Source organism: Mytilus californianus, unplaced genomic scaffold (assembly GCF_021869535.1).
Source record: "Mytilus californianus isolate M0D057914Y unplaced genomic scaffold, xbMytCali1.0.p SCAF_7, whole genome shotgun sequence".
Lineage (NCBI taxonomy): Eukaryota > Metazoa > Mollusca > Bivalvia > Mytilida > Mytilidae > Mytilus > Mytilus californianus.
Genome location: NW_026262723.1, coordinates 76,687,008 through 76,713,458, shown reverse-complemented (window position 1 = coordinate 76,713,458; position 26,451 = coordinate 76,687,008). Strand labels below are relative to the sequence as shown.

Below are 26,451 nucleotides of genomic sequence, written 5' to 3'. Positions count from 1 at the left end.
GATATTTCATTAGAGAAAACATCTTAATAATAATATAACATTGTGATAATGAGGTCAATAAAATCACTTAACTACCATAACCTGCATTTTACACATGAATGGCTCTAAGTTTTAAAAGGAGAACATGATCTAAGCAGGAAAGAATAATTTATAAATGTTTTTTTTTATTGCTAGACAACTTTGAGACATGTACTAACACATATATTAGCTTTTTTAACCTACCTTTTTCAGTCATTTCAGGTTAACCTTAGTCACCCCTTTCAAAATATTTTTTTTATTATTCTCTTTACTTGCCTTTCAGAAAATCTAACGTTTCAAACATTGGGTATGATACTATTTGCATGGTGTGGTCTTGTGTGGCATCTCATTTATGCTATTCTTTCTCTTGCATTTGTTGGTGCTATTGATATTTTTTTCTGTAATCAGTATAAATATAGGGGAAATTCACATGGACTTGTATTGACAATGCACATGTTTTATTGACAAGTATCATATCATAGTTAATTCCAGTGTTACAAATTTTCAGAAATGGACAGCCTCTGGTTGCACCACTGATTTGTGCATATCTTATCTGAACAACACTTTCAGAGTGAATGGTTTCAATGACATTGCTGTTGAAAGATATCCCTAGAAAAAATAGTCTTTTTTGTTCGTACATTATACAAAATAGTGTAAACACTCTCCTCTATAAAAGAAGGGATGGTAAATAAAGCCATCAATACTAGTATCTGTATCATAAATAAAATTATAATGGGATATTTTTATTTTTCCTGATGATATTTGTTTAAATTTTATGTATCACAATTTTGATAGAAAGATGGACAAAGTTTTATTAATAATGAGGTTTATTCAACAATAATATGGCACCCTTCTCTTATCTAAACACACAGTGAAAAATGTCAGTCAAGTTGGTAAGAGGATGGGTGCAGAGAAAGTAATACAGCCTTTTGAGGATAGCAATGAATAAAACAAAATCTATGAACAGAAAAATTGTTCCTGATTTATTTAGTTAATTTACTCTATTTTCAAATGACTTTCAAAAATGGAGAGCCCCATGCTGCACCACTTATTATAAATACCAACTTAATGCTTACAAGACTGTTAACTAGTCATTATATGACCGGAAAAAAGTTTTGCGGTCGTATATTGGTATCACGTTGTTGTCGGCGTCAGCGTCGTCAGAAGACATTTGGTTTCCGAACAATAACTTTAGTTTAAGTGTATGGATCTCTATGAAATTTAACCAAAAGGTTCAATACCACAAAAGGAAGGTTGGGATTGTTTTTGGGGGTGATGGTCCCAACCTTTTACGAATTAGGGGCCAAAACAAGCATTTTTTCTAGTTTCAGGACAATAACTTGTGTATAAGTATTTTGATTGCTCTGAAATTGTACCACAAGGTTCAATACCACAAGTAGAAGGTTGGGATTCATTTTGGGGGTAATTGCCCAAATCATTCAGGAATTAGGGGCAAAAAAGGGTCTAAAACAAGCATTTTTCTAGTTTTCAGACAATAACTTGTGTTTAAGTGTATGGATGTCTCTTAATTCATACCACATTTTACAAAAACAAAATTTCTTCAAAATTAATTTTTTTGGAAGGGAGGGTAAAAATTTTTTTTTTTGGAGGGGACAATTTTTTTTCCCCAAAAGAAAATTCTCTTCAAATGTTATATTTTTTGGAAAGGGGGGGGGGGGGGGGGGGGGGGGGGGGGGGGTAAATAAAATAATTTTGCGGGGGTCAATTTTTTTTCCCTCAAGATTCAAGAAATTGACAATTTTCCAAAGAAAAAGAAATCTTCAATTGAATATAAATTCAAATCATGCATTTGGATTCCGGACAATAACTTTAGTTTAAGTGTATGGATCTCTATGAAATTTAAGCAAAAGGTTCAATACCACAAAAGAAAGGTTGGGATTGTTTTTGGGGGTTATAGTCCCAACCGTTTACGAATTAGGGGCCAAAAAGGGGCCAAAACAAGCATTTTTCTAGTTTCAGGACAATAACTTGTGTATAAGTATTTTGATTGCTCTGAAATTGTACCACAAGGTTCAATACCACAAGTAGAAGGTTGGGATTCATTTTTGGGTAATTGCCCAAACCGTTCAGGAATTAGGGGCCAAAAAGGGTCTAAAACAAGCATTTTTCTAGTTTTCAGACAATAACTTGTGTTTAAGTGTATGGATGTCTCTTAATTCATACCACATTTTACAAAAAGAAAATTTCTTCAAAATTATTTTTTTTGGAAGGAGGGGGTAAAAAAAAATTTTTTGGGGATGGGGGGCATTTTTTTTTCCTCAAAAGAAAATTCTCTTCAAATATTATTTTTTTTGGAGGGGGGGTTAAAAAAAAATTTATTATGGGGGGTGTCAATTTTTGTTTCCTCAATTGTCAATTTTCCAAAGAAAAAAATTGGGGGTCACAATTTATTTTGCTAATTCGTTTGTATATAGTCTGAAAACAGATTTACTAAGTATTGCGCAACTGCACAGTGTATTGCGCAACAGCAAGAAATCTTCAATTGAATATAGATTCAAATCATACAACCAATTTCAAGTTCTTTGACTACATTTTTTTTGTGTCAGAAACCTATAATGTGTCAAATTTATATTTAATTACAATCCAAATTCAGACCTGTATCAAGCTTGAATATTGTGTCCATTTTTGCCCCCAACTGTTCAGGGTTGGACCTCTGCGGTTATATCCAGCTGCACTCGGCGAAGCAGTTTATTGTCACTTGAGCTTGAGTTTGACCTTATCATCTTAGTCTAATGACAAGGGTAAAGTCTTTAGATATAGTATGAATCCATGATACCAATTTCAGAAACTTGTTTCTATAATAATGTTCATCAGGTTTGCCTGAGACCACAAAGTTAGGAAGAAAAATATGTAAAAACTTTTGGGAGATTTATTATACATAATTCCGAAAACTAATCAACATACAATTATTCCTTGCCAAAAAATCTACATTCAAAATATTATTGACAATTGACATATAATATTTGGTTACTAAGCAATACATCTTACCCAAAATCTGGTTATTTGATCGTGAAAATTTGTTGAAAACTGACCAACAAGGTTTCAACATCATAAGTTATCTCCATACAAATTAGGGTTCATAATTAAGTGAAAGAGATGATACGATTAATTTTGTAAACATTGCCTTTAGGGAACACATATAGATATAAGAAGATGTGGTATGAGTGCCAATGAGACAACTCTCCATCCAAGTCAAAATTTATAAAAGTAAACCATTATAGGTCACAGTACAGTCTTCAACACGGAGCCTTGGCTCACACCGAACAGTAAGCTATAAAGGGCCCCAAAAATTACTAGTGTAAAACCATTCAAACGGGAAAACCAACGGTCTAATCTATATAAAAAACGAGAAACACTTATGAACCACATCAACAGACGACAACTACTGAACATCAGATTCCTGACTTAGGACAGGTGCAAACAAATGCAGCGGGTTTAAACGTTTTAATGGTACTAAACCTTCACCCTTTTTCTGAAACAATAGTGTAACATAACAACATAGAAAGACACACTATAAAATATCACCTGAAATAGCTTAACTTAATCAAAGGACATATTAACACCAGTGAACATACACTGAACAAATAAATTTGACCTATGATACAATGTAACTACAAAATAAATAAACTAAGGGAAGAATAATAAAAGTAACATGTTATATCGGTATGAAATGTTAAACAATATGCTTATTTTACACTTCCTATGAATTATGTTTCAGATGGGACAAGATACAATTAACTAATCCATGCCATGCTTTAAAAATACTTTTTTATCTACAGGATGTCCACTACAACAACAGCTTCTGTACAGGGACCGAATATACAAGAAAAGTTTGATAAATTAGCATTCTATGTGCATGCAGAAGTTCAGGATATGACCAAAGCAATGAGCAGAATGGAGAAGTTGTTACTGGATCTAAAGAAAAATCAGCTACAGACACCATCCTTAGATATTACAAATCTTCATCCAGATACCTAGTAATAAGGGCTTGAAGTTAAAAATAAAACATGTTGTACATTATTCATCTTACCCTGAGAATAAAGTAAAAAAGAATTCATGTATCACTGTGACAAAGAAGAATACAAAATTTGTCAAGAAAAAAGATTCAAATTAGTATGTTGAACAACTTATTTAATATATAATTAACAATCAAATTTGGTATTTAAAGCCTGAATAGTATATGTAATGATAAGTTGTATTTTAAGAAATTTATTTTGAAGGAACACTATAATAACAAGGATGTTCTTCTTGAGGAGTCATTTGTTTATTATACATATAACCTCTTTTAGAGATGACATATCAATTAGGAACAATTCTCTTCAACAAGTTCTGTAAGGAATATTTTGTAGTAAAAAGACAAGTCTTTTTGACTTACCCAATAATCAATATAATCTTTAACCTTTTAAAATCCTTTACAAAATTTTATTTATAAATGTTCAATACACTCCTGAGTTTTAAATCAAACTTTCATTTTTTCTTACAGAAATATATATATAATTTTTATATGATAACAAAATTGTCAAATCCGAGCCACTTCATGTCATTTTATATTTTATATGGGATTTTATAATGCTCTGTTCATTCTTGAAATTTTTACATTACGTTCCACATTTCTTAAGATGCATTTGATATTATTGTTACTAGTTTTTAATGTAACTTCACAAATTTAATTTAAATAGTTTAAAACCCTTATTGTAGATAGAAGAAATAGATCTGATATTTTTACATTTTTATACCAGTTCTTGAAACAAAATCTAAATCTAAATCACTAAAATACAATTGACAAATTTATAAATTTGATTGAAATATTACATGTATTTCACAAATCTTTTTGTTGTTTACAGCTTTTCTATAAAAGCATGCAAATCAAACCTTTGATCAACTTGCTTGCTATGTTTGTTTGGATGTTTGTAAACAACAGGTAGGTAGTCTATTTCAGTCTGTTTACTATATACTGGAATTTGATTGGACAATAAACATTAACTTCATTTAAATGTTAAGTTTCACATTGTATGTGAATTTTTATTGTCCAATCAAATACCAGTATATATTAAACAGACTGAAACTTCGCCTACCCTTTTGTTTAAAAAACATCCAAGCAAACATAGCAAGCAAGTTGATCAAAGGTTTGCTTTGCATGCTTTTATAGAAAAGCTGTAATAGAAACAGAAATTTCAAATATAAAGAAACTACACAATACAATCTTGACTCATCACACACATGTACATTTGTATGATTTGTATAAATATGTAGTTATTAAACTATTTATTAACTATTATACTAACTCTAATTGTAGTTTGTCTTGTCTAGTTTGTATTTGTTTGTAAGTACATGTATTTAGTTGTACATTGTATAGGATACTTAATGCATTTTTTTCATATTTAATTTTAACTTATTAGTACAATATTTATAGTTTTACATTTTAAAATAATGACAAATTACTTGAACTATGTTATGAATTTCCTAACAGGAAAAAAGAAAGAAAATAACTCCTTTTGTATACATGTATTTATTAACATTTTTGTATTTTATTTATTGTATCTGATTTTACAGTACAAATCAGGTCATTGCAGTCCTTGACATGTTGAAAATCCTTTTATTTCAATAATCACAGACTATTGCTGAAGCTGCGTACCTTACATACAAAACACTTAAAAGAGATGTTTTTTCAGATACTGGTAGATTTTTGTCAGGTGGATGATGTTAAGCCTATGATTTGAATAATAGCAGGAATGTAATAAGATAAGTTGTTTGAATACAAGTTTACAAGAAAAGTACTAATTCTCGCAATGTTTTTTCCCATCAGAATTGAAAAATTTAAAAACTGCATGTATAGTGTAAAACATATCGTTACTGAAAAACAGCTAAGATAAAAAGTTGTGACTTATGAAACCAGAAGAATTATATGCTGTGAAAATCTATATGAAAACAGTAATATGCATTTATGTATAAATATTGTTTGTTTTGTATTTTATATTATATTTAAAAATAAAAATCCATTTTTATTTTTAAAACATAAGTAAGCACTTTGTTGCATTAAGCCCTAATATAACAAACTGAACAAGAAATGTTTAAAATAGAAGGTATGTTAAAAAATATTAGGAGTTATTCTTGGAGAATTAAATGTTGTTTAATGATTTCATAGATAGACAAGTAAGACTGTGATATTTAATTCATATATGCATCATGTTTTTAGAAGTACAATCATGTTAAGGTTGTTGTTTTAGTTATTTCATTTAAATGGTTGTGTTTTAACACTGTAGATACATGTATATATAAATGTCTGGTGAAGTATAAAACCTACTGGAAACTTGTAAAGAAGCCTTAGAATTGACGTTGATAGCATTTACTAATTCTGTCTGTTTGCATTTCATATGGTTATTTCAGAGTGTGCACTCTTGTTGATTTTTGTTCTAAGTGATATTTAAGATTTCCCATACCAAAACATGGACTTCTCCATTACTGCAAATATTATTTGGAAAAAGCAAGCAACACACATCTTCCTTGGAAGACTCATAGATGCTGATAAATCAAATTTATGTTTGTTTAAGATTGACTAATGCAGTTTTGAAACTTCTTTACAAGCGTTAAGTGCTTTTGTTAAAAAAAAAGTGCCATAACATACAATCATTGAACTTGTTTTTAATTCAATTTGTAGGGCTTGGTGACCTTATGACACCACTTGGCAAACATCTTCTGGTTCATATTACTATATATTTTTATCTTCTTAGCATGACTTTAATGCTAACGATGCTTAAAATGTTCCACTGACCACTGGAATTTTTGTCTGAATGACATTGATTTTGTTGCAGAAAATAATGTTGGTATGACTAATTAGGCCTCAACACAAAAGTCTTGTGAGCGATACAGAGCCTCATGCTTTATAGGTAAAACACGTCTGTGTAAGTGATGAATTAGAATTGCATTTATATTCAACATACACAATAGTCTTTATGTTTTAAAAATGTACAAAGAAGTGATGTCACTCAGGGCTGTTCAGTTTTATCACAAGCAGGCATTAACTCATATTATTGTTACCTCACGATTTATGTATATTTTACCCTACCACACGATCACCACTTCAGGTGTTGGTTCACCATATTTAATTTCAATTTATGTACATGTAAGTTTTAAGAGGTTAATATAGGTATCTATACCATGATAAGATTATAAAATATCGTAATATTAAAGAATATCTGGAATGATTGACATCATTAAACCATACTACATCAAATCCTTATATAGTAATTCTACTGAAATATACTAATTATTTTTCTCGTCAAGAAATCCATAGTTTACTGAGAAATCATGTTATAAATTTTGGTCATACAGATGGTGATCACATGATTAATTACTTTGGTCATACAGCTGGTGATCACATGATTAATTACTTTGGTCATACAGCTGGTGATCACATGATTAATTACTTTGGTCATACAGCTGGTGATCACATGATTAATTACTTTGGTCACACAGCTGGTGATCACATGATTAATTACTTTGGTCATACAGCTGGTGATCACATGATTAATTACTTTGTTCATACAGCTGGTGATCACATTGTTAATTATTATGGTATAGATTACTAAAATAACATGCAGAATGTTTTGATTTATTTTGCTAGTTCAAGTACATTGTTTGTATAATGTACTTTTGAGGCATTATGTGTTTCGTGTTTAATTTATTCTTTGCTGTATTTGTTCATTGAAATATTGTCTTTTTTCCTTTACTTTTTTTCTTTAGTTTTAGTATTTAAAACAACAAAAAATACTTATTCTAGTTAGTGTTATCTGACAGCATTGTAAAGTATAAAAGCTGTATGTTATATTCAGGTATTATTTGGTGATGAATTACTGTCAATTTCTTGGCGAAGTAGATTATGCATACCAATAATAAGACATGGTATAAATTTTTGAGATGTCATGTGTGTGACTAACATTGGTTTGTTTTGAAATATACTCCTTTCATGGGTTAAACAGCTATAGAAGGACAGAAAATAAAGCAAAATTTCAAAATTCTAATTATTTGGCTTGCACATGCTACAAATACCATACAGCATAACTGTTGTCCATAAAGATATTTTGACAGTAAGTGTATATTTATTTATCTTTCCACTGTCGAAATTAATCTTGGCCATACTTTTGCTTTATGTTAATTCAGCAAAAATGTTCTGTAATGAGCCTATTTTTGCTAAAATCTGAAAAAAAAACTCCCTTATGACACACTTTTATGATGTCAAAGACAAAATGGTATAATCAATGCTTAGCAAATATTTAAGTTTTATGAAAGCCATTCTTTAAGCTTATAATCAAGAATTTGATTTGTAATGACCAGATTATGATTTTTAATTTTATGTGAATTTTCAGAGCCAAATAAGCCTCAAAATGTACTTGAATGCACTTATTTTCAACTGTCTTCAGCAATCAAAATCCCTGTGTCTGTGTTTCCTTGTGTCGGGTCTTGTAAGCACACTCACGTCCACATTTCATATCAAAGGTTTATATCAGCAATGTCATGGACAAGTTTTGAAAATTAGTGCCAATCAACCATTTTTACTAGAGTTGTGTCCCTTGGAAATGTAAATTCTAATGGAAATTGCATTGTAACAGCTTTCATGCATACATTTATTGTCAAATTTTTATGAAATTTCTATCAATGCCTATAATCAACCATTTTGACAAGAATTATGTCTCTTTGAAATGTGATTTAAATTGAACATTTAATTGTAAGAAAATTGCACACCTACATTTTTTGTAAAAAAAATTATGTAACATATATTTTAAAGTTTTATTTCATCAAGGTATAACTATTGGAAGAGTTCAAAATTCAGTGTCAATAACATATATTTTCTGGAGCCCCTTGAAAATAGAAATTATATGGAAAATAACATTGTAAGCGATTCATGTCTACATTTCTGCAGGATTTATGAAAAAGTTTAAAACAACAAAAACATTGTAATTTGGATTTATTACCCTTGGACAGAGAAACTATGTGGATAAGTAGGGTACACTGTTGTTTTTTTATATTGCTAGATAACTTTTAAGGTTAAATGCAGTATTGACTGTATAAACCAATATACCAAGTAAACAATATGAATGTTCTCCCTTTAAATTATCATAATTAAGGAAGTTATTATTGTTTTTTTCCTAATCTATTAGCAACCTAGATATCTGAATGATATTGCTAGTATCAAAGAACTACCATGACTGTCAAAAAAATTGCATCAGATTTGGAAAATTTACCATTCTATATTTTGTGGGTTAGTGTTTATGTATACATGTAATTGTTTTTATGTCATGGTTGTTACTATTTTTTTACACATTTTACACTTACTCCTATTAAAACTGTTAATTATAGAAAGAAAATAAAACGAATTACTAAAATTCTGTGTTATTATTGTCTCAGATTACAATTCACTTTTGGCGTAAACTGTTTGTATTATGCTTTATATTTTAGAGAGTAGACTACCTGGAGGCTTCATACCTTGTATACAGATGCCTTATGCTTTAGTTTTCGTCTGTCTTATGTCCGTTGTCCTTGACCTCATTTTCATGGTTCAGTGACTGCTTGAAAAAAAAGTTCAGTTTCATTGTCATGTGAATTTCTGTCTTATGAGTAATAAGATAACTGTATTTGGTATATGGGTTCCTTGTAAGGCTTACGCGTCCTTAACATAGAGTTCCCCTTACCTCGACCTCATTTTATGGATCAGTGATCAAGGTCAGCTATATTTGATGCATAGAATGATTGTAAGGTGTACATTTTTGTCTGGCAGGTTTCATCTGACCTTGACCTCATTTTCAAGGTTCATTGGTCAATATCAATTTTTCATGGTTTGGTCTGTTTTTATAAAAATAAGGAGATGTGGTAGGATTGCCAATGAGACAACTATAAACTTCTATATTATAAGCAATAGGTCAACTATTTTTGGTGTATAAAATGATTGTAATTAAGGTTTACATGTCTGTCTGGCTTGGTTTATCTGACTGTGATCTCATTTTCATAGATCATTGATAATGTTTAGTATATGTGATACTTGTAGTAAGACTTTATTTTTAGGAACTATCGTCATAAAATCAATCATGTTAAGTTAAGCATTTCAGCATGCACACTCTTGTTTCATACAGGTGAACATTTGTGGTCATTTTGATCTACATTCATTTAGTAGTCATTATTTACATTCATTCACTATATATTTTTAATTTATACATGATAAGACAAGTGTATATACACTACAGCTCTTCTTTAAAAGCATGCAAAGCAAACCTTTGATCAACTTGCTTGCTAGGTTTGCTTGGATGTTTGCAAACAATAGGTAGGCGGAATTTCAGTCTGTTTTGTATATACTGGGATTTGATTAGTAAACAGACTGAAACAGACTACCTACCTTTTGTTTACAAACATCCAAACAAACATAGCAAGCAAGTTGATCAAAGGTTTGCTTTGCATGCTTTTATAGAAGAGCTGTAAAATATATGCTTAGTTAACAATGACCAAATAGTATGTTAAAATTTTACATATTAAAGTTTTACATTTAAAAGAAATCTAAATATTTTGATCGTTTTACCTTGAAAATAAGGTTAAGATCAGTTTAACCCTTTAAGATGTACATCTAACATAAATTCTACAGATCAAAGACAGATGACATATTACATATAGTAATTGAAAACTGACCTAAGTATGAAAATGTATGTGGATTATTGAACATTGATACAGGGGAAGGTCTGCTGACCAGTCAGTTGGACATGAACACCTTATGACTCTATAGACCCAATTAGTTCAGCTGTAGCTGCTGAGAAAATGACTTTATTTACTAGTAAATGGCGAGTACTATATGGGTGCTTTGGATCTTTTATTTTTTTTGTGCTTTATACCTATCAATAGGCCCTTTCGCAGGTATTGCAGCCATGTATAATAATGGCAGATTTTCATATTGGAGGTGAAAATGCTTTGAAAAACATATTGAAACAGAAAAGTTGCTTGGAAACATGCATAGATTTTCCCTTACTTTCTTACTATTTCTCCATCCAAGAAATCTGCCCCTATTCAATATGGCTGCAATAACTGTGAAGTGGCCTATTGAGTTAAGTCATTTACAACTGATTTTAACTGTTTGTTCTTATGTTGTGTTGTTACACCACTGTCCCAGGTAAAGGGGAGGGTTGAGTGTTCAGAAACATGTTTACCCCCATCCCACCCAGATTTTTATGTTCCTGTCCAAAGTCAGTAGCCTGTTATTCAGTGCTTGTCATTGGTTGATGTCTGTCATATTTTTTTTGGTAAATTGTATTGTTATAAATTAGGCCGTTAGTTTTTTGTCTGAATTGTTTCACATTTAGTCTGGGCCTTTTACAGCTGGCTGTACAGAATGGGTTTTTCTCATTGTTGAAGGCTGTATGGTTACCTTTAATTGCATAAATCCACGTCATTTGAACTCTGGTGGATGGTTGTCTCATTGGCAATCATATTACATCTCCTTATCTTTATATTATTGTGAACTAAATGAAACTTTTCCACAGATTCATCTATTGGTCACTCTATTTAAACTTTTGTCAGTTCTATTGTCCCATTGAATAAATACAAAAGCTATTGTTCTCTGTGTAATTTATTCACTAGGAAGCTTAAATTTCTTCCAAGAGAAATCCATCACTCATTGATTAATTTACCTGAGTAAAAAAAATATCTTCTTAAAGATTAAAAATACATGTTTCAACTAAAAAAAACTGCTTGTGATTTTGTATTTATTTAATATCAATAATATATTTTCAATCTGTTCAATATAAACACTGATGTAAATGAGAGGACTATGCATCAGAAACCAAAGGACATGGATGAAAGCAACTATAGGTCATTGTACCGTCTTTAACAATGAACAAAACCAATACCGTTTAGTAGGATTTAAAAGGCCCCAGCATGACAAATGAAACAATTCAAAGGAAAAAACAACAGTTTGGTGTCTTCTAAAAACAATGAACAAATATGACAGACAGCAAACAACAGCAGTCCCTTATTAATGGCCATATTTATAAGCATTTAAGGAACCACTCCTTGTTGGTACCACACAATAAACTTTAATGACATATGGAAAAGTTCTCAAGATGATTTTTCTAAATTCTTCTCATAAGATCAAGTGTGAAAATAAATTCTACAATGGCATTGCAAATGGTGATTGAGTAGCAATTCTACATAACTACCATGAAAGGGACATTTCTGTCATAGTACTTGGTCTATTCTGTTATTGTCGTTGTCAAGGCAAGCTCTTTCAAGTTTTAAGTATCGTCAGAAAAGCAATTTTTGTCTTCCCAAAGGGAAACATAGAGATGCTTCTTCAGTTGCAATTTTGGCCACTGCCTTTACTTGTATTGAACACTTTATATTTCAGATAATAAAAAACCTATATGCTTCAGAAGTTGTACAAAAATATGAACATCTTATTTTTATATGTAAAAATGTTGTTTGTTTATAGTTAACATGTGTTTGGTTATTTATAGTAAGGTCAGTATGATCGGGGTATTGTGTTCATACATGAGTAAATTTAGGCAGTTTAAAGTCATTCGAGCCATTGCAGTCAAAGTGTACAAAAGCATTTTGACAAATAGATGAATAATATAATAATTTATATCATTTATTATCACATTTGTAGACCACTAGTACATGGAAACCAGTATTTGTACCAGCTGCTAAATTTCTGTGTATTTACACAAACTTTCTACATTATTACACTAATATTAATAATAAAGAGTGCATTTGTCTCTTCAAGTGGCGTCTCCCATGTGATAGTTTGTGGTTATTTGATAAATATTTTATCTTCGTTTGTGTTTGCAAATTAGAATATAAAGATGCCACATGTAACAAGGCTCCATCTTGTATCTTCATATCCCTAACCTCATTTTCATGGTTCAGAAAGTGAATAAAAAGCAATTTTTTTTTTCACATGAATTTCTCACTTTAATATTATGAGTAATATAATTATATATTAAAGGTATATGGGATCCTCAAAAGGTCTACATGTCTGTAAGACAGATCACCTAACCTTGCTCTCATTTAATGGATCAATGAAAAGATGATGGTTCATGTTTTGAAGTGAAGTCCTGATCTCAGATACCATAAGCAATGTACCGGTAGGTTAACTATATTTGGTGCATAAAATGATTCTAAGGTGTACATCTCTATCTAGGTTTCATCTAAACTTTCAACTTCATATTCATGGATCAATTTTCAATATTTAAGTGTTTTTTTGTGGTTTGGTCTTTTTCTCAAGATACTACATGTATATGCAATAGGTAACTATATGTATTGAATTCAATGATAGTTTACTTTACTTTACCTTACGTGAGGTGTACATGTCTGCCTGCCATGTATCATCTGGCCTTGACATCATTTTCATGGTTCATTCATGCTTAGTATTTGTGGTTTACCGTATATAAAAATAAGACGTGGTATGATTGCCAATGAGACAATTCTCCACCAGTGACCAAATGACATAGAAGTTATTTGTGTAGTTAGGTAACCAATACATAGTAGAGTCTGTTCCAGGGACACTATAAGTAATAAATCAACTATATTTGATGTATGTAATGACTGAAAGGTGTACAGGTCTGTTGTCTGGCATGTTTTATCAAACCCTTATCTTATTTTCATGGTTCTTTGGAGAACATAAAGTTTTTCATTGTTAGGTATGTTTCTCAGATACCATATGGTTCATTGGTTGATGTAGAATTTTTGTTGTTTTGTCGGTTTCTTAGAGGTCAACTATATTTATTGTATGGAATGATTATAAGGTGAAATTGTCTATCTGCCAGACTTCACCTGACCTTTGGACAATGTTAAGTTTTCCTGGTTAAGTCTTTTTTTTTAGATATTATATGCAATAAGTAAACTGTATATAGTGTGTGGAATGATTGTAAGGTGTACATGTCTGCCTAGCAGGATCATCTGATCTTGACCTCCTCTTCATTAGTTAGTTAAGTTTTCATGATAAGGTCTGTTTCTCAGATACTATAAGCAATAGCTTAACTATATTTGGTGTATGGAATGATTGTAAGGTGTTCATGTCTTTTGACAGGGTTTTTCTGACCATGGCCTCATTTACAGAGAGAATTAATGATATCAAGTTTATGTGATACAAGTAGTAAACCCTTAATCTTAAATCCTTTAAAAATAAATACAATCATGGTCAGTAAACAGGCTGTATTTTGGCATTTGCACTTTTGTTTGTCAAGGCAGAGATTTATGTTAACACAATAGACTAAAGCAGTAGCTTAACTTAAGCAATCATAATCAGTTTTGTGTAGCTGCCAAAGTTTGGTCTTATTTTCTCCAGCCTTTTAGATTAGTGTTCATAACAAAATAAGATGACAGATATAACATGATGGAATAATATCAAATGGTCTGTGGCACACAATCCAAGTGAAGAGATGGCCATAGAGCCAATTAAGCTTAAAAAACAACATGCAAATAAGAGATTTTTCCTGAATTCGGTTTTTCTGTGACATTTCATTGACGGATAAAAAAACAGCACACATTATCTGGATGATTGTCAGTTACTGTGGATTCATTATTTATGTGGGTACCAATTTTCGTGGATTAAGGAAAACTTGCATGTTCGTGGATATTTGATTTTGTGGTTTTGCCGAAGTCTGCATACAAGCCTATAGAAAATTTGTCATTTGTTGAACATTTAATTTTGAAATCCACGAAAATTGGTATCCTTCAAATAATAATGAATCCACAGTAATTGATATTATTCAGCCATGTTAATTAAATCTAGACAAAAAATAAGTTAAATGCCAGATTATAGAGATTGTTTATTGTTTGCTTCACACAAGCTGCAAGGAAATGAAATACCATTCAACAGTTATAATATTGCACATAAACCACACTTCCATTACCTTACTAATAGTCCCTGGTTAATAAAGCTTCACTATGGAGCTTGTCATATTAAAAACTGTGCACTCTGTATTCTAATATTATGCATATCAACAAGAAAACTAGAAAAACAAAAATAATTTTCCTTGATATTTTTTCAAACTAAAAAATATAGACATGTTTTCTCTTTTTTAATAATAAATTGAAGTTTTTCTAAGGTAAATCAAGTCAAAAATTATTGTGCAGAATGCACATGAAACAGAACATATTGTTTTTCAAATATTTTGATATACAATTTTATAAATAGACCATATCAAAATGAAAATCTGAGTGGTCTATCAGTATATTAGATTTTACAATAAGAAAGTGTAATAACAATTCTCTATAAACACTAGTATCTGACAGGGGCTTTGTTACTTCTGTGTATACACTGTATGGTTTTATTGAAACTATAAGTTCTGCATTTATGCCAGAAAAATTAGTTTTCAAATTCAATTAATACATTATTTTTGTACATCATTTTATTATAGCACAAAAATATTATCATATATTCGGGTAGTTAAAAAAGTAAATTTTCTTCATGATCACACTCGCATACCAACTAAAGCAATGTTAAGATAAATCACATGTTCAATAACACACTAGATTCCATTCTAAAATACATTCATGCAAAACAGATAGAAATAACTACATACTGGGGAATTCAATCCCAGGGTGAAGTGTGAGCAATGATTAACTGTACAAACAACATTAGATAACAATATCTACAAGGGTCTACAATATGTACAACAAAATATAGAAATTTGATTGAAAGATTCTACACATAGAGGAAAAGTAAATCCAACATGTATATACTGTCAAAAGGCATAAGTGGTAAATAGTTACAATGTTATTACACACTGACCTATCTTCAGAAAAATTGGTTTCCACAACATGTAAGGGAAACATTTCACATAAAATTTTGAGGTGTTTTCTTTTACAAAAGTAGTAAAGGCAAGATAAATCATTGTAAAACCCAAATATTATAGCACCATGAGCCAACAGGCAATTAAGTCTCACCACATTTCCCCATCAGTTTCAAAAAGAGAAGTCCCTTCTACCTATTATTCTGAAGAGGTGCTAGCCGTTTACCTTTTTTTTTGAAGCAAAAACTTCAATAAGCATTTAAAATAACATAACTTGCGAGAAAAAATTGAAACAGCATATCAAAGCCAAATAAGGGATTCAATTAAAAAAAATCCTAGCCTTATTCAAAAGGTATAACAGATCACAACTCTCATATGCTTCAAAAGATATCACTCAATCCAAAATTTGTTTGCCCTCACTCCAGTCTATTAATGAATACTGTAACTTGACCTTTGACCAAGTCACCTCAAAGTCGATAGAAATCATAATAATCTCATGGGACATTATCAAATTGTTAAAGCAAATATTTTGCCCAAATTTTAGTTAGCTACGATTTTGACAGAATAAGTTGAAAATCATTTACAAGAACTGAATATTGAACTTTATTCATTATAAGCATTTGATTTTGGTTAAATTTTTTTCAAAATAAGACCAAAAACTTCATTGATACATTATTGACTTGCAAGACAACAATTCAACCTCATTTAGATCCATATGCATGCAACCTGTATGACTTAGCAAGTTCAGTTATTCAAAATGAATCTAAGTTTCAACAGGAAGACAGATTTGGTTTCCTCTTTGGACCCACCAAATAAAATTTTTATACAGGTTAAAGGCAAAGAGATGCACCTAATTTTTTTGAATCCATGATATAAAAACAGAAAACTCAGCATTATACTATTTAACATGCTACTTATTATTATCCTTTTATATCTATATAGGGGTCACATGCCTATCTGTAATCTTCAAAGGCCATGTCCATCATAAATAAGATGTTGATACTTTTTACGATTTCAGGCAATGTTTATTTTTCCCAGTGGGACTTTTGTAATTCTAATATGCATTTTAGTATGTTATAAATCAAACTTGAGAGTTTGAGTCAATTCGGCAGACATGAATTTGGCCGATAATACCCCTTTAAGTCGAGTTTTATTCAACCAAAATTTACACATGAAATAGAAAATAGAGCATTTAACTCCAACAATTGACAAATTTCAATTCAAAAGTTTACCTAATATGTTTCTTTGCTTAACAAAAGGCAATGTTTAATTTTAAAACTTCACAATGTATGATCAGTAAATTTAGGCAACAGAAGTTTAACCATGTTCAGATCTCATAAATCAAAAGAGGATAGTAAAGCATTATTCAATAGTCTGAATTGTTTCTTGTTTTATGGGAGTTCTTAAAATTTAAATGTAATGGGCAATAATTATCAATTTTCAACTGCCAACAGTAAATACTTTAGGGTCGTTTCAAAATTGACAGAGGTTGGCGAACGACTGGTTCTCATTGTCAGTTGGATGCATTTTCCTTAGATTTTTGTTAGAAACATAAACAAAAAAGAAAATTTTATATTATGGGTGGTTATGGCCTAAAGGTGTTTGCCATTTCCCCCATTCATTTAATTTCCTAATAGCCCTTAGGTCAAATTGATTCAATATTATAAACATAAATGTGTATACATGTATTTAATATGTAACATATGTGTATATATGTGGTACTAATTTTTATCTTTCTGATATATCAATATTCCATTCACCTTTGAAACATCCCACTATTTCTATATTCTGAAAGCTGCCTAAGAGAAAACAATACTACATTAAACAATACATATATCAATGATGTAACTTTAAATATGATGTAATTGTAATGACTCCTATTAAACTGAAAATGATTTTTAAAATGATTGAAAGAGAAGAGAGAAATGAGGTACATGTACTACAAAATTTGAAAACTTATTTTCTAAATCACCTAGTCTTTTTAATTAAACAGTCATGATAAAATAAAAACCATACAAATCATACATGACAAGCAAAATCCTTAATTTTAAAGATTAAAATTAAATGCAGTAAAAGTTATATGTAATGATAAAACTAAAGCCCTTTGTTTATGATTAAAACTACAAGTATGTCAACAATGAAAAAGACTGTTTTTGTAAATGCTATGAAATATGAAATAATATCACTTAATGTGATAGGCATAACTGAAAGTAAAGAACTTAAAAGTCGTGTTAAGAATTTAACAGGTTATGATGAAAAAAAAGTTGGTTCAATATTTTCAGATCTATAAATAAAAATTAATGGATATTTTTATTTTTTTTTCAAATTATGAGTTAAACTGCTTTTTACAAGACTTTTCCCAAAATTCAGCAATCTTGTTTTAGAGTTTATATTGGTGTGCAAGATGAAATCTTTATGCTTCTTTTCTATACTCATGTATGTCATATAAATTAAACGGATCATTATTATATTTTTCAGAATGGTGAAAATCAAATCATTAAAAGGGCACTAGCTATGAGATATACAAAAAATTCAATGTATGATTTTTTTTTGTTCAATCCTTAATGAAAGTGAAATCGTGAAATAATAATTCGCTTTTAGCAGCCAATATGGTTCAATTTTGTCAAATTAAGCTAAGAAACATTGATGATGAATTATTCACTTGCAAGTGAATATTTCGACCTCATTGAATCCGTATTCATGTGAACTTTAATTTAACCCCTTAGCTAGAGATTGATAACGCATGCATTGTGCGTGTCAAGGTATTTAAAGGAAAAGAATGTCAACATTGAAAGTGAAACAAAGGTAAATAATTTTATTGACTGATTCGATCCACAAAAAAATCATACTTATACAGGTAAAAATGACGATTAACATATAGTTTTAATCTATGATACGAAATTAAACAGACCTAGAAAAATCTAATTGCACGATTTCAATATCTTATTTATATCTATATTTATGTATATATCCCTTATATGGCAATCAGACATGTTCAGAGGTCAACTCGATAGTTAATTAGATGGCGTCAAGACTAAAATACACATGAAACGAAGTTACATATTATCGAGCCCATGCTCTGTAAAATGTTTATTTTAGACTTTTTATAATTTTGACAATTGTTTTACATTATTATAAATCAAATATGAAAATTTGAGTCAAATCGGTGAACATGAATTTGACAGCTAGTGCCCCTGAAAGTTAACTCATTAATAATCACAAAATAATGAGGAGAGGTTTACTTGGATACTAAAAAGAATTTGTTTTCATCACGTTGATAATATCACGTTAGATCTAAGGGTTTTTCTTTTGGTTGAATTTTGTATATGTACAACATATAAAAAAAATTTTTTTTACTGCAAACTGGGAACATGAAAATTTGAAATTATTGAAACAAAATCTGATATCTAAATTAAACAAATTTCCATCATTCTGAATATCTAATTGCCCTATATTATTACAGCACACATTAAAACAATAAATAGACAGAACCTACAGATTGATAAAGTTTGTGTAGTTAAGAAGAATTAAACATTAACATGCCTCACATATTTTATGTTACTTCCATTCTTTTGGAAGCAAACTTGACATGATAAAAATTTAATTATATATTATTACTTAACAATTATGTACATTATTTACAATAATTCTATACAGTTATAATGAAATAACAAATATTACTTGTTGAAATTAAAAAAATGTACAATATCATAAAATATTTATTAACATTTATCCAGTAACAATTTCTAATTGAAATTACACAATAGCTCAGACAATCCAATCCAAAACACAATACACATTTCCTCTGCCTTCAATGTATGTATGTAATAAGGCTATGTTATATTTCACTACTAGCTTGGTTTTTTTTTAACATGATAACCAGCAAGAGATATGCAGCATTAAGAATTTCATTCACGCCTTCACACACTAACATTCTACACAAAATCAAATGACTTCTGAATGTGAGCAGTAGGGGTTATTTTCAAGCTTTACTTTGGTGTAAGTATGATATTGATGGACGACATGATAACATGCATAGATACACTGCTGCCAGGTTAAACAGTCTAATATAATTACATAGTAAATATATATAATGACTTCTTTTATCCCTCCTTCCATTCAGCTTTACTCTTTCTATCACATGATTTCTTAACCAATCAGATATCTTCCATTGAAATCATCTTTCTTCTTCGTCATCACCTATATAAAAAAAATAGATAATGTAGGATTAAAAAAATTACCTTTTCCCCAAATCACCTTCATAATCCTTATATCTTAAAAATAAAAGTTAAAAGACATGGAATATAACTTCAGTGAAATAAAGAATGAAATGTGATCACAAATATCTGAAAAAAGAACTGGATATTAAACTCAGTAAGAATCAATCATGCAATGAAGCCTAAAGATATGGTCAAAGTGACTACTTTTTGTGAGAGGTTTTTTGTATTCTCTTATATTCCTTACACTAAATTACATAATTGTAAGTCACGATCACTATCTGAAACAAGAGTGTACATGCTGAAATGTCTCGCCTGCTTAACTGACCATTGATTTTATGTTGAAAGTCTTGAAGATAATTTTTTATTTAAAGTATCATATAAACTTAACATTTTAAAGATCTATGAGAATGAGATCAAGGTCAGATAAATCCTGTCAGACAGAAATATACACCTTGCAATTTTTTTAAACACCAAATATAGTTGGCCTATTGCTTATGGTAATTGGAAAACAGACCAAAACACAAAAACTTAACATTGACCAATGAACCATGAAAATGGGGTCAAGGTCAGATTATACCTGCCAGATAGACATGTACACCTTACAGTTATTCCATACACCAAATATAGCTGACCTACTGCTATTAGTATTTGAAAAACAAACCAAAACACAATAAAATGCTCCACTGGGCGCAGCTTGATACGACCGCAGAGGTCGAACCCTGAACAGTTGGGGCAAGTATGGACACAACATTCAAGCTTGATACAGCACTGAATTTGGATTGTGATTAAATATTTGACACAGCACAGGTTTCTGACACAGAATGAATGTGGTCTAAGAACTTAAGAATTTTTAATTTACCTTTTCAAACCATATCATTATTATTTGCTTTTATATATAAATCAGAAATAAACAATATAAAATGGAAAATTTTAAAGAAAAAAAAAATCCCCCCCCAAAATTTTTTGATCCCCCTTATGATTCATCACCCCCAAACTCAATCCCAGCCTTCCCTTTGTGGTATGGTACCTGCAGTACAATTTCAGAGAGATCCATACACTTGAACACAAGTTATTGTCTGGAAACTAGAAAAATGCGTTTTTTTGCCCCTTTTTGGCCCCAAATTCCTAAACGTTTAGGGCAATTACCCCCAAACTCAAACCCAGCTTTCCCTTTGTGATATGGAACCTTGTAGTACAATTTCATAAAGATCCATACACTTACACACAAGTTATTGTCCTGAAACTAGAAAAAAATGTTTTTTGCCCTTTTTTTGGTCCCTAATTCCTAAAATTTTGAAGCAATAACCCCCAAAATCAATCCCAGCCTTCCCTTTGTGGTATGGTACCTTGCAGTACAATTTCAGAGAGATCCATACACTTGAACACAAGTTATTGTCTGGAAACTAGAAAAATGCTTATTTTTGGCCCCTTATTCCTAAATGTTTTGGGCAATTACCCCCAAACTCAATTCCAGCTTTCCCTTTGTGATATAGAACCTTGTAGTACGATTTCAGAAAGATCCATACACTTACACACAAGTTATTGTCATGAAACTAGAAAAATGCTTGTTTTTGCCCCTTTTTTGGCCCCTAATTCCTAATATTTTGAAGTAATTACCCCCAAAATCAATCCAAGCATTCCCTGTGTGATATGGAACCTTGTGGTACAATGTCAGAGAGATCCATACACTAACACACAAGTTATGTCTGGAAGTTACAAAAATGCTTATTTTTGGCCCCTTTTTGGCCCCTAATTCCTTAACTGTTGGTACCATAACCCCCAAAATCAATCCCAACCTTCCTTTTGTGGTATTGAACCTTTTGGTAAAATTTCATAGAGATCCATTCACTTAAACTAAAGTTAGAGTGCGAAAACCAATGTGTCTTCGGACGACTACGACGACGACGCCAACGTCATACCAATATACAACTGCAAAAATTGCGGTCGTATAAAAACTTATCATGACCAATGAACCATGAAAATGAGGTCAGATGATATCTACCAGACAGACATGTACACCTTACAATCATTCCATACACCAAATATAGTTGACCTATTGCTTATGGTATTTGAAAAAAACAGACCAAAACACTAAAACTTAACATTGACCAATGAACCATGAAAATGAGGTCAAGGTCAGATAAAACCTGCCAGACTGACATGTACCCATTACAATCATTCCATACACCACATTTAGTTGACCATCTACTTATAGTATTTGAGAAACTGACCTATTCATGTAACTTTAACCTTAAACACTGATACATGAAATGAGGTAGAGGTCAGGTGAACCCTGTCTGGAGAACATGTAGATGTTGCAAGGAACCCATATACCAAATATAGTTATCTTATTACTCATAATAAATGAGAAATACATATAACAAAAAACTCAATTTTTTTTTCAAGCAGTCGATGAACCATGAAAATGAGGTCTAGGACGATGGACATATGACAGACAGAAACTTCTTAACATAAGGTATCTGCATACAAGATATGAAGCATCCAGGTCTTCTAGCTTCTGAAATATAAAGCTTCATACAAATATAGTAATACCCAAGTCTCACATACTGCGACTTTCGTCCCAGGCGAGACAAAAAGTAATGAAATGTAAAATTTAAGGACATATGATACAGTTAAAATTAACCTTGGATTAGGTCAAGATGAATATGTACTTTGAAAATATGAAGCATTCACGATATTTCGGTCTCATTTAAGCCCACTTAATAAGTACCAGAAATTTTAACTTTTGAAATATTCAAGAAAAATCATAAAACTTAAATGAATAGAGATATTTTTTGAGTTTTTTTTTTAAATATTCCTTTTATTGCATATATTCAAGTTATTGAACATACAAGTCATTCAAATTAAAACTATTCTAAATCATGCAATTTGTTCAGTAAATGCTTTTGACAACTGCCTAAATAAACAGAAAAAAATAGAATGTTGGAAAGATTCTTCAAATCAATAAGTGAACTACATTTTATGAAAAGCTGCTGTACTACCAAAGATACATCCCTACACAACAAGTTATATGGTCGTGGTCATTTAGTATCAAAATTCAATCAAAACCAGTGAAACATACAATGTAGATCAGAGTGACCGTTCCATTTTCTTTATGGAAACCAATTTTTAGAGACCTATCAAAATTGTTTCTTGAATGCAAATTTCAACTGGACAATAAAACCGACTGATAACAAGACATATTAGTACCTATAACATTCCTCATGTTAGAATGGTGCTCATCATTTTTCATTTTGGGGAATATCATGCTGTTAAAATTCCACAATAAGGAGGGGGACATCCACATGCGAACACTAAAAGATGCAGTCAATAACTGTCAACATTTTATTCACAAAATTCAGTTAAAAAACACAATATAGCATATTCAACTTAACAAATTGAACAAAATATTATAAAACAAGTGAATCTGTCAGCTACTGTTCACTAATGATACCCCTGCCCCGCTAAAAGTATAAAGTAAACAGGAAATTGTTGAGTGATGAATCTAAATACACATCATACTGTATAGCTGACTCATATAAACCCTGAAACCAAATTAAAGAAATCCTTGTAATGAAGTTCCTGAGAAAGATGCGACGAAAAATATTCATGGGACGGACGGACTGACGGATGGACAGACACAGGTAAAACAGTATACCCCCATATAATGAAAGAACCTTTGGGAGCACGCACACATACCCCACGCCCCCACATTGTCACTGGGCAAACAAAATCTCACTAGATTCATAAGTTCATAGACTCTTAACTCCTACAAAAGTCAACTGATAAATATTTCTTTGCGATAAGCACATAAACATATTATGTCCTTATCATCTACAAAGTTTCGTGAAATTCTGTGTGTATTCAGGAGTTGCCATGACAAACTATTGCAGTAGTATACATAGACCAAAATTCTATTTCAAAGGGGATAACTCCTAGAAAATAATTGAATCATAATTTCCTGTCAATATGCACATCTACATAGTTTGTCCTAATTATCTGCCAAGTTTCATGAAATTCTGTTGTGTGGATGCAAGGTAGTTGCAATGACAAACTGTTGCAGTAGTATATTGAGGCCAAAATTCTATGTTCAACTGGGCATAACTTCTAGAAAAATCAAAGCGTGATAGCGCTGGTAAAAGCATTTGCCGTATAGCTTACAGAAAATGTCAAAACTTAAATCGCTTTTTTAAAACTGTTTCCATACGAAATAACAGGCATTGTTAAACAGTCCCCGTAATGATATATCTTAATACCACAAATTACAACGTGAAAATAAACACATCTTTTAACAGATCTGCAAAAACTATACTAATACGATACTCCGATTAAATTAACATAAGTATTTTGATATTTAAACAAGCAAGAGAGCCCATACTTATTCTTTAAAAACATCAAAATTTAATTCGTAAAAAAAAAAAAAAAAAATAACGTGTTGGTTCCCTTTAAATTGGTAATAAGACTGATTGAGAATTAGCTGGTACTGGGTGCTGAATTTCTTGAATCACTGCTTCGAAAATGAAGCCTGTTACGAACCTTTAGAGGATAAAAATTTCTAAGTAAAAGGGTTAATTATTAAACTTCCATTTAAATATTGCATTTGAGGAATGTTTTATCAAATTTACTTATTTTCAATACAAAAATCAAGCAAACACATACTTTTACTCGATCTTGAAAGAACTCTAGAATGAAAAACGTGTGTACTCTATTTTGACAATAAACAAAATGGCCATATACGATGACAATAAAAGAAAACGCTTTTAAAAAATTGAATCATAATTTCCTGTCGATATGCACATCTATATAGTATTTCCTTGTTATCTACAAAGTTTCATGAAGTTCTGTTGTATGGTTTCAGAGGAGTTGCTATGACAAACTGTTGCAGTAGTATACTAAGTTAAAATGGGCACAACTCCTGTAAAAAAAATTGAATCATAATTTCAAGTCGATATGCACATCTACATAATATGTCTTTATTATCTACAACGTTTCATGAAATTCTGTTGTGTAGTTTCAGAGGAGTTGCAATGACAAACTGTTGCAGTAGTATATTGAGGCCAGTAAGTGCAAAGGGGCATAACTCCTAGAAAAAAATTGAATCATAATTGCCTGTTGATATGTACATAGTAGTTGCGATGACAAGAACAGGACTGACAGACTGTAGTATATTGAGGCCAATAAGTTCAAAGGGGCATAACTCTTAGAAAAATAAATGGGGAATGTGTCCATGGGACACAGATGATGCCCCCACTTGCACATAACTAATAAAGGGACATAACTCAGGAACTGTAAAAGTGACGCTACCCAAATTTGTACTTGATCTGAGTTTTGTGGTAATAACATCTGGTTGAGGCAAACTAAAGTTAAAGAACGGAAACAAAAAATTCAGCAATTTTTCCATTTGTAAAGGGGCATAACTCTAGAACGGTAATAGTGACGCCACCAAATTTCAAAATTGATCTGAGTTTTGTGGTAATAAGCATTGTGTATAAGTTTCATATCATTTAGTTGAGGCAAACTTAAGTTAGAGAGCGGAAACAAATATTTCAGCAATTTTTCCATTTGTAAAGGGGCATAACTCTAGAACGGTAAAAGTGACGCCACCAAAATTCAAACTTGATCTGTTTTTTTGTGGTAATAAGCATTGTGTTTAAGTTTCATAACATTTGGTTGAGGCAAACTTAAGTAAGAGAACGGAAACAAATAGTTCAGCAATTTTACCATTTGTAAAGGGGCATAACTCTAGAACGGTTAAAGGGACGCCATCAAAATTCAATCTTGATCTGTGTTTTTTGATAATAAGCATTGTGTATAAGTTTCATAACATTTGGTTGAGGCAAACTTAAATTAGAGAACGGGAACAAATAATTCAGCAATTTTTCCATTTGTAAAGGGGCATAACTCTAGAATGGTAAAAGTGACGCCCCCAAAATTCAAATTTGATCTGTGTTTTGTGGTAATAAGCATTGTGTATAAGTTTCATAACATTTGGTAGAGGCAAACTAAAGTTAAGAGAATGGAAACCAATTTTGGGACGTACGTATGTACGTAGACGGACAAGGGTAAAACTTAATGCTCCCTCCGCTACGACACGGACATAAAAATTGAATCATAATTTCCTGTCGATATGCACATCAACATAGTATGTCCTTATTATCTATAGTTTCATGAAATTCTATTGTGTGGTTTCAGAGGAGTTGCGATGACAAGAACAGGACTGACGCATGGGTCAAAAACATTATACCCGACGCAAAAATTGCGTGGGGTATATTTAAGTTAGGGCTATTCCATTAAACTATATGTGGTAGGGAAATTTCGAGGGTTTATTTTTGTCATGGGTCATTAATGGTTTTATGTCCTTTGGTGTATGCCAAATAACCTAAGAAAGTATGTTGGTTGCGGGGAGATTTTAAAAGTCG

The 26,451-nt window shown here is 31.1% G+C and overlaps 2 protein-coding genes across 6 annotated transcripts in view; one reads left to right on the top strand and one right to left on the bottom strand.

Annotated features, from left to right (window-relative positions):
* Nucleotides 1-9,422, top strand: part of LOC127709020 (transient receptor potential cation channel subfamily M member-like 2) — a 66,660-nt gene extending 57,238 nt beyond the window's left edge. For 2 of the 4 annotated variants that reach the window (XM_052214289.1, XM_052214288.1), the window contains exons 27-29: nucleotides 302-325; nucleotides 3,819-4,875; nucleotides 5,194-9,422. In XM_052214289.1, the coding sequence (XP_052070249.1) occupies nucleotides 302-325; nucleotides 3,819-4,017 (223 nt within the window). In that variant the 3' untranslated portion in view covers nucleotides 4,018-4,875; nucleotides 5,194-9,422. The remainder of the gene's footprint in view (nucleotides 1-301; nucleotides 326-3,818; nucleotides 4,876-5,193) is intronic. The other 2 variants (XM_052214291.1, XM_052214290.1) reach the window with 1 other exon arrangement.
* A 5,411-nt stretch (nucleotides 9,423-14,833) lies between these two features.
* The window catches only part of LOC127709028 (protein lin-54 homolog), a 35,549-nt gene continuing 23,931 nt past the window's right edge, over nucleotides 14,834-26,451 (bottom strand). For both annotated transcript variants that reach the window (XM_052214314.1, XM_052214313.1), the window contains one exon: nucleotides 14,834-20,012. Coding sequence is in view for 1 of the 2 variants with exons in the window: in XM_052214313.1 (XP_052070273.1) it covers nucleotides 19,990-20,012 (23 nt within the window). In the remaining variant the exon portion in view is untranslated. The remainder of the gene's footprint in view (nucleotides 20,013-26,451) is intronic.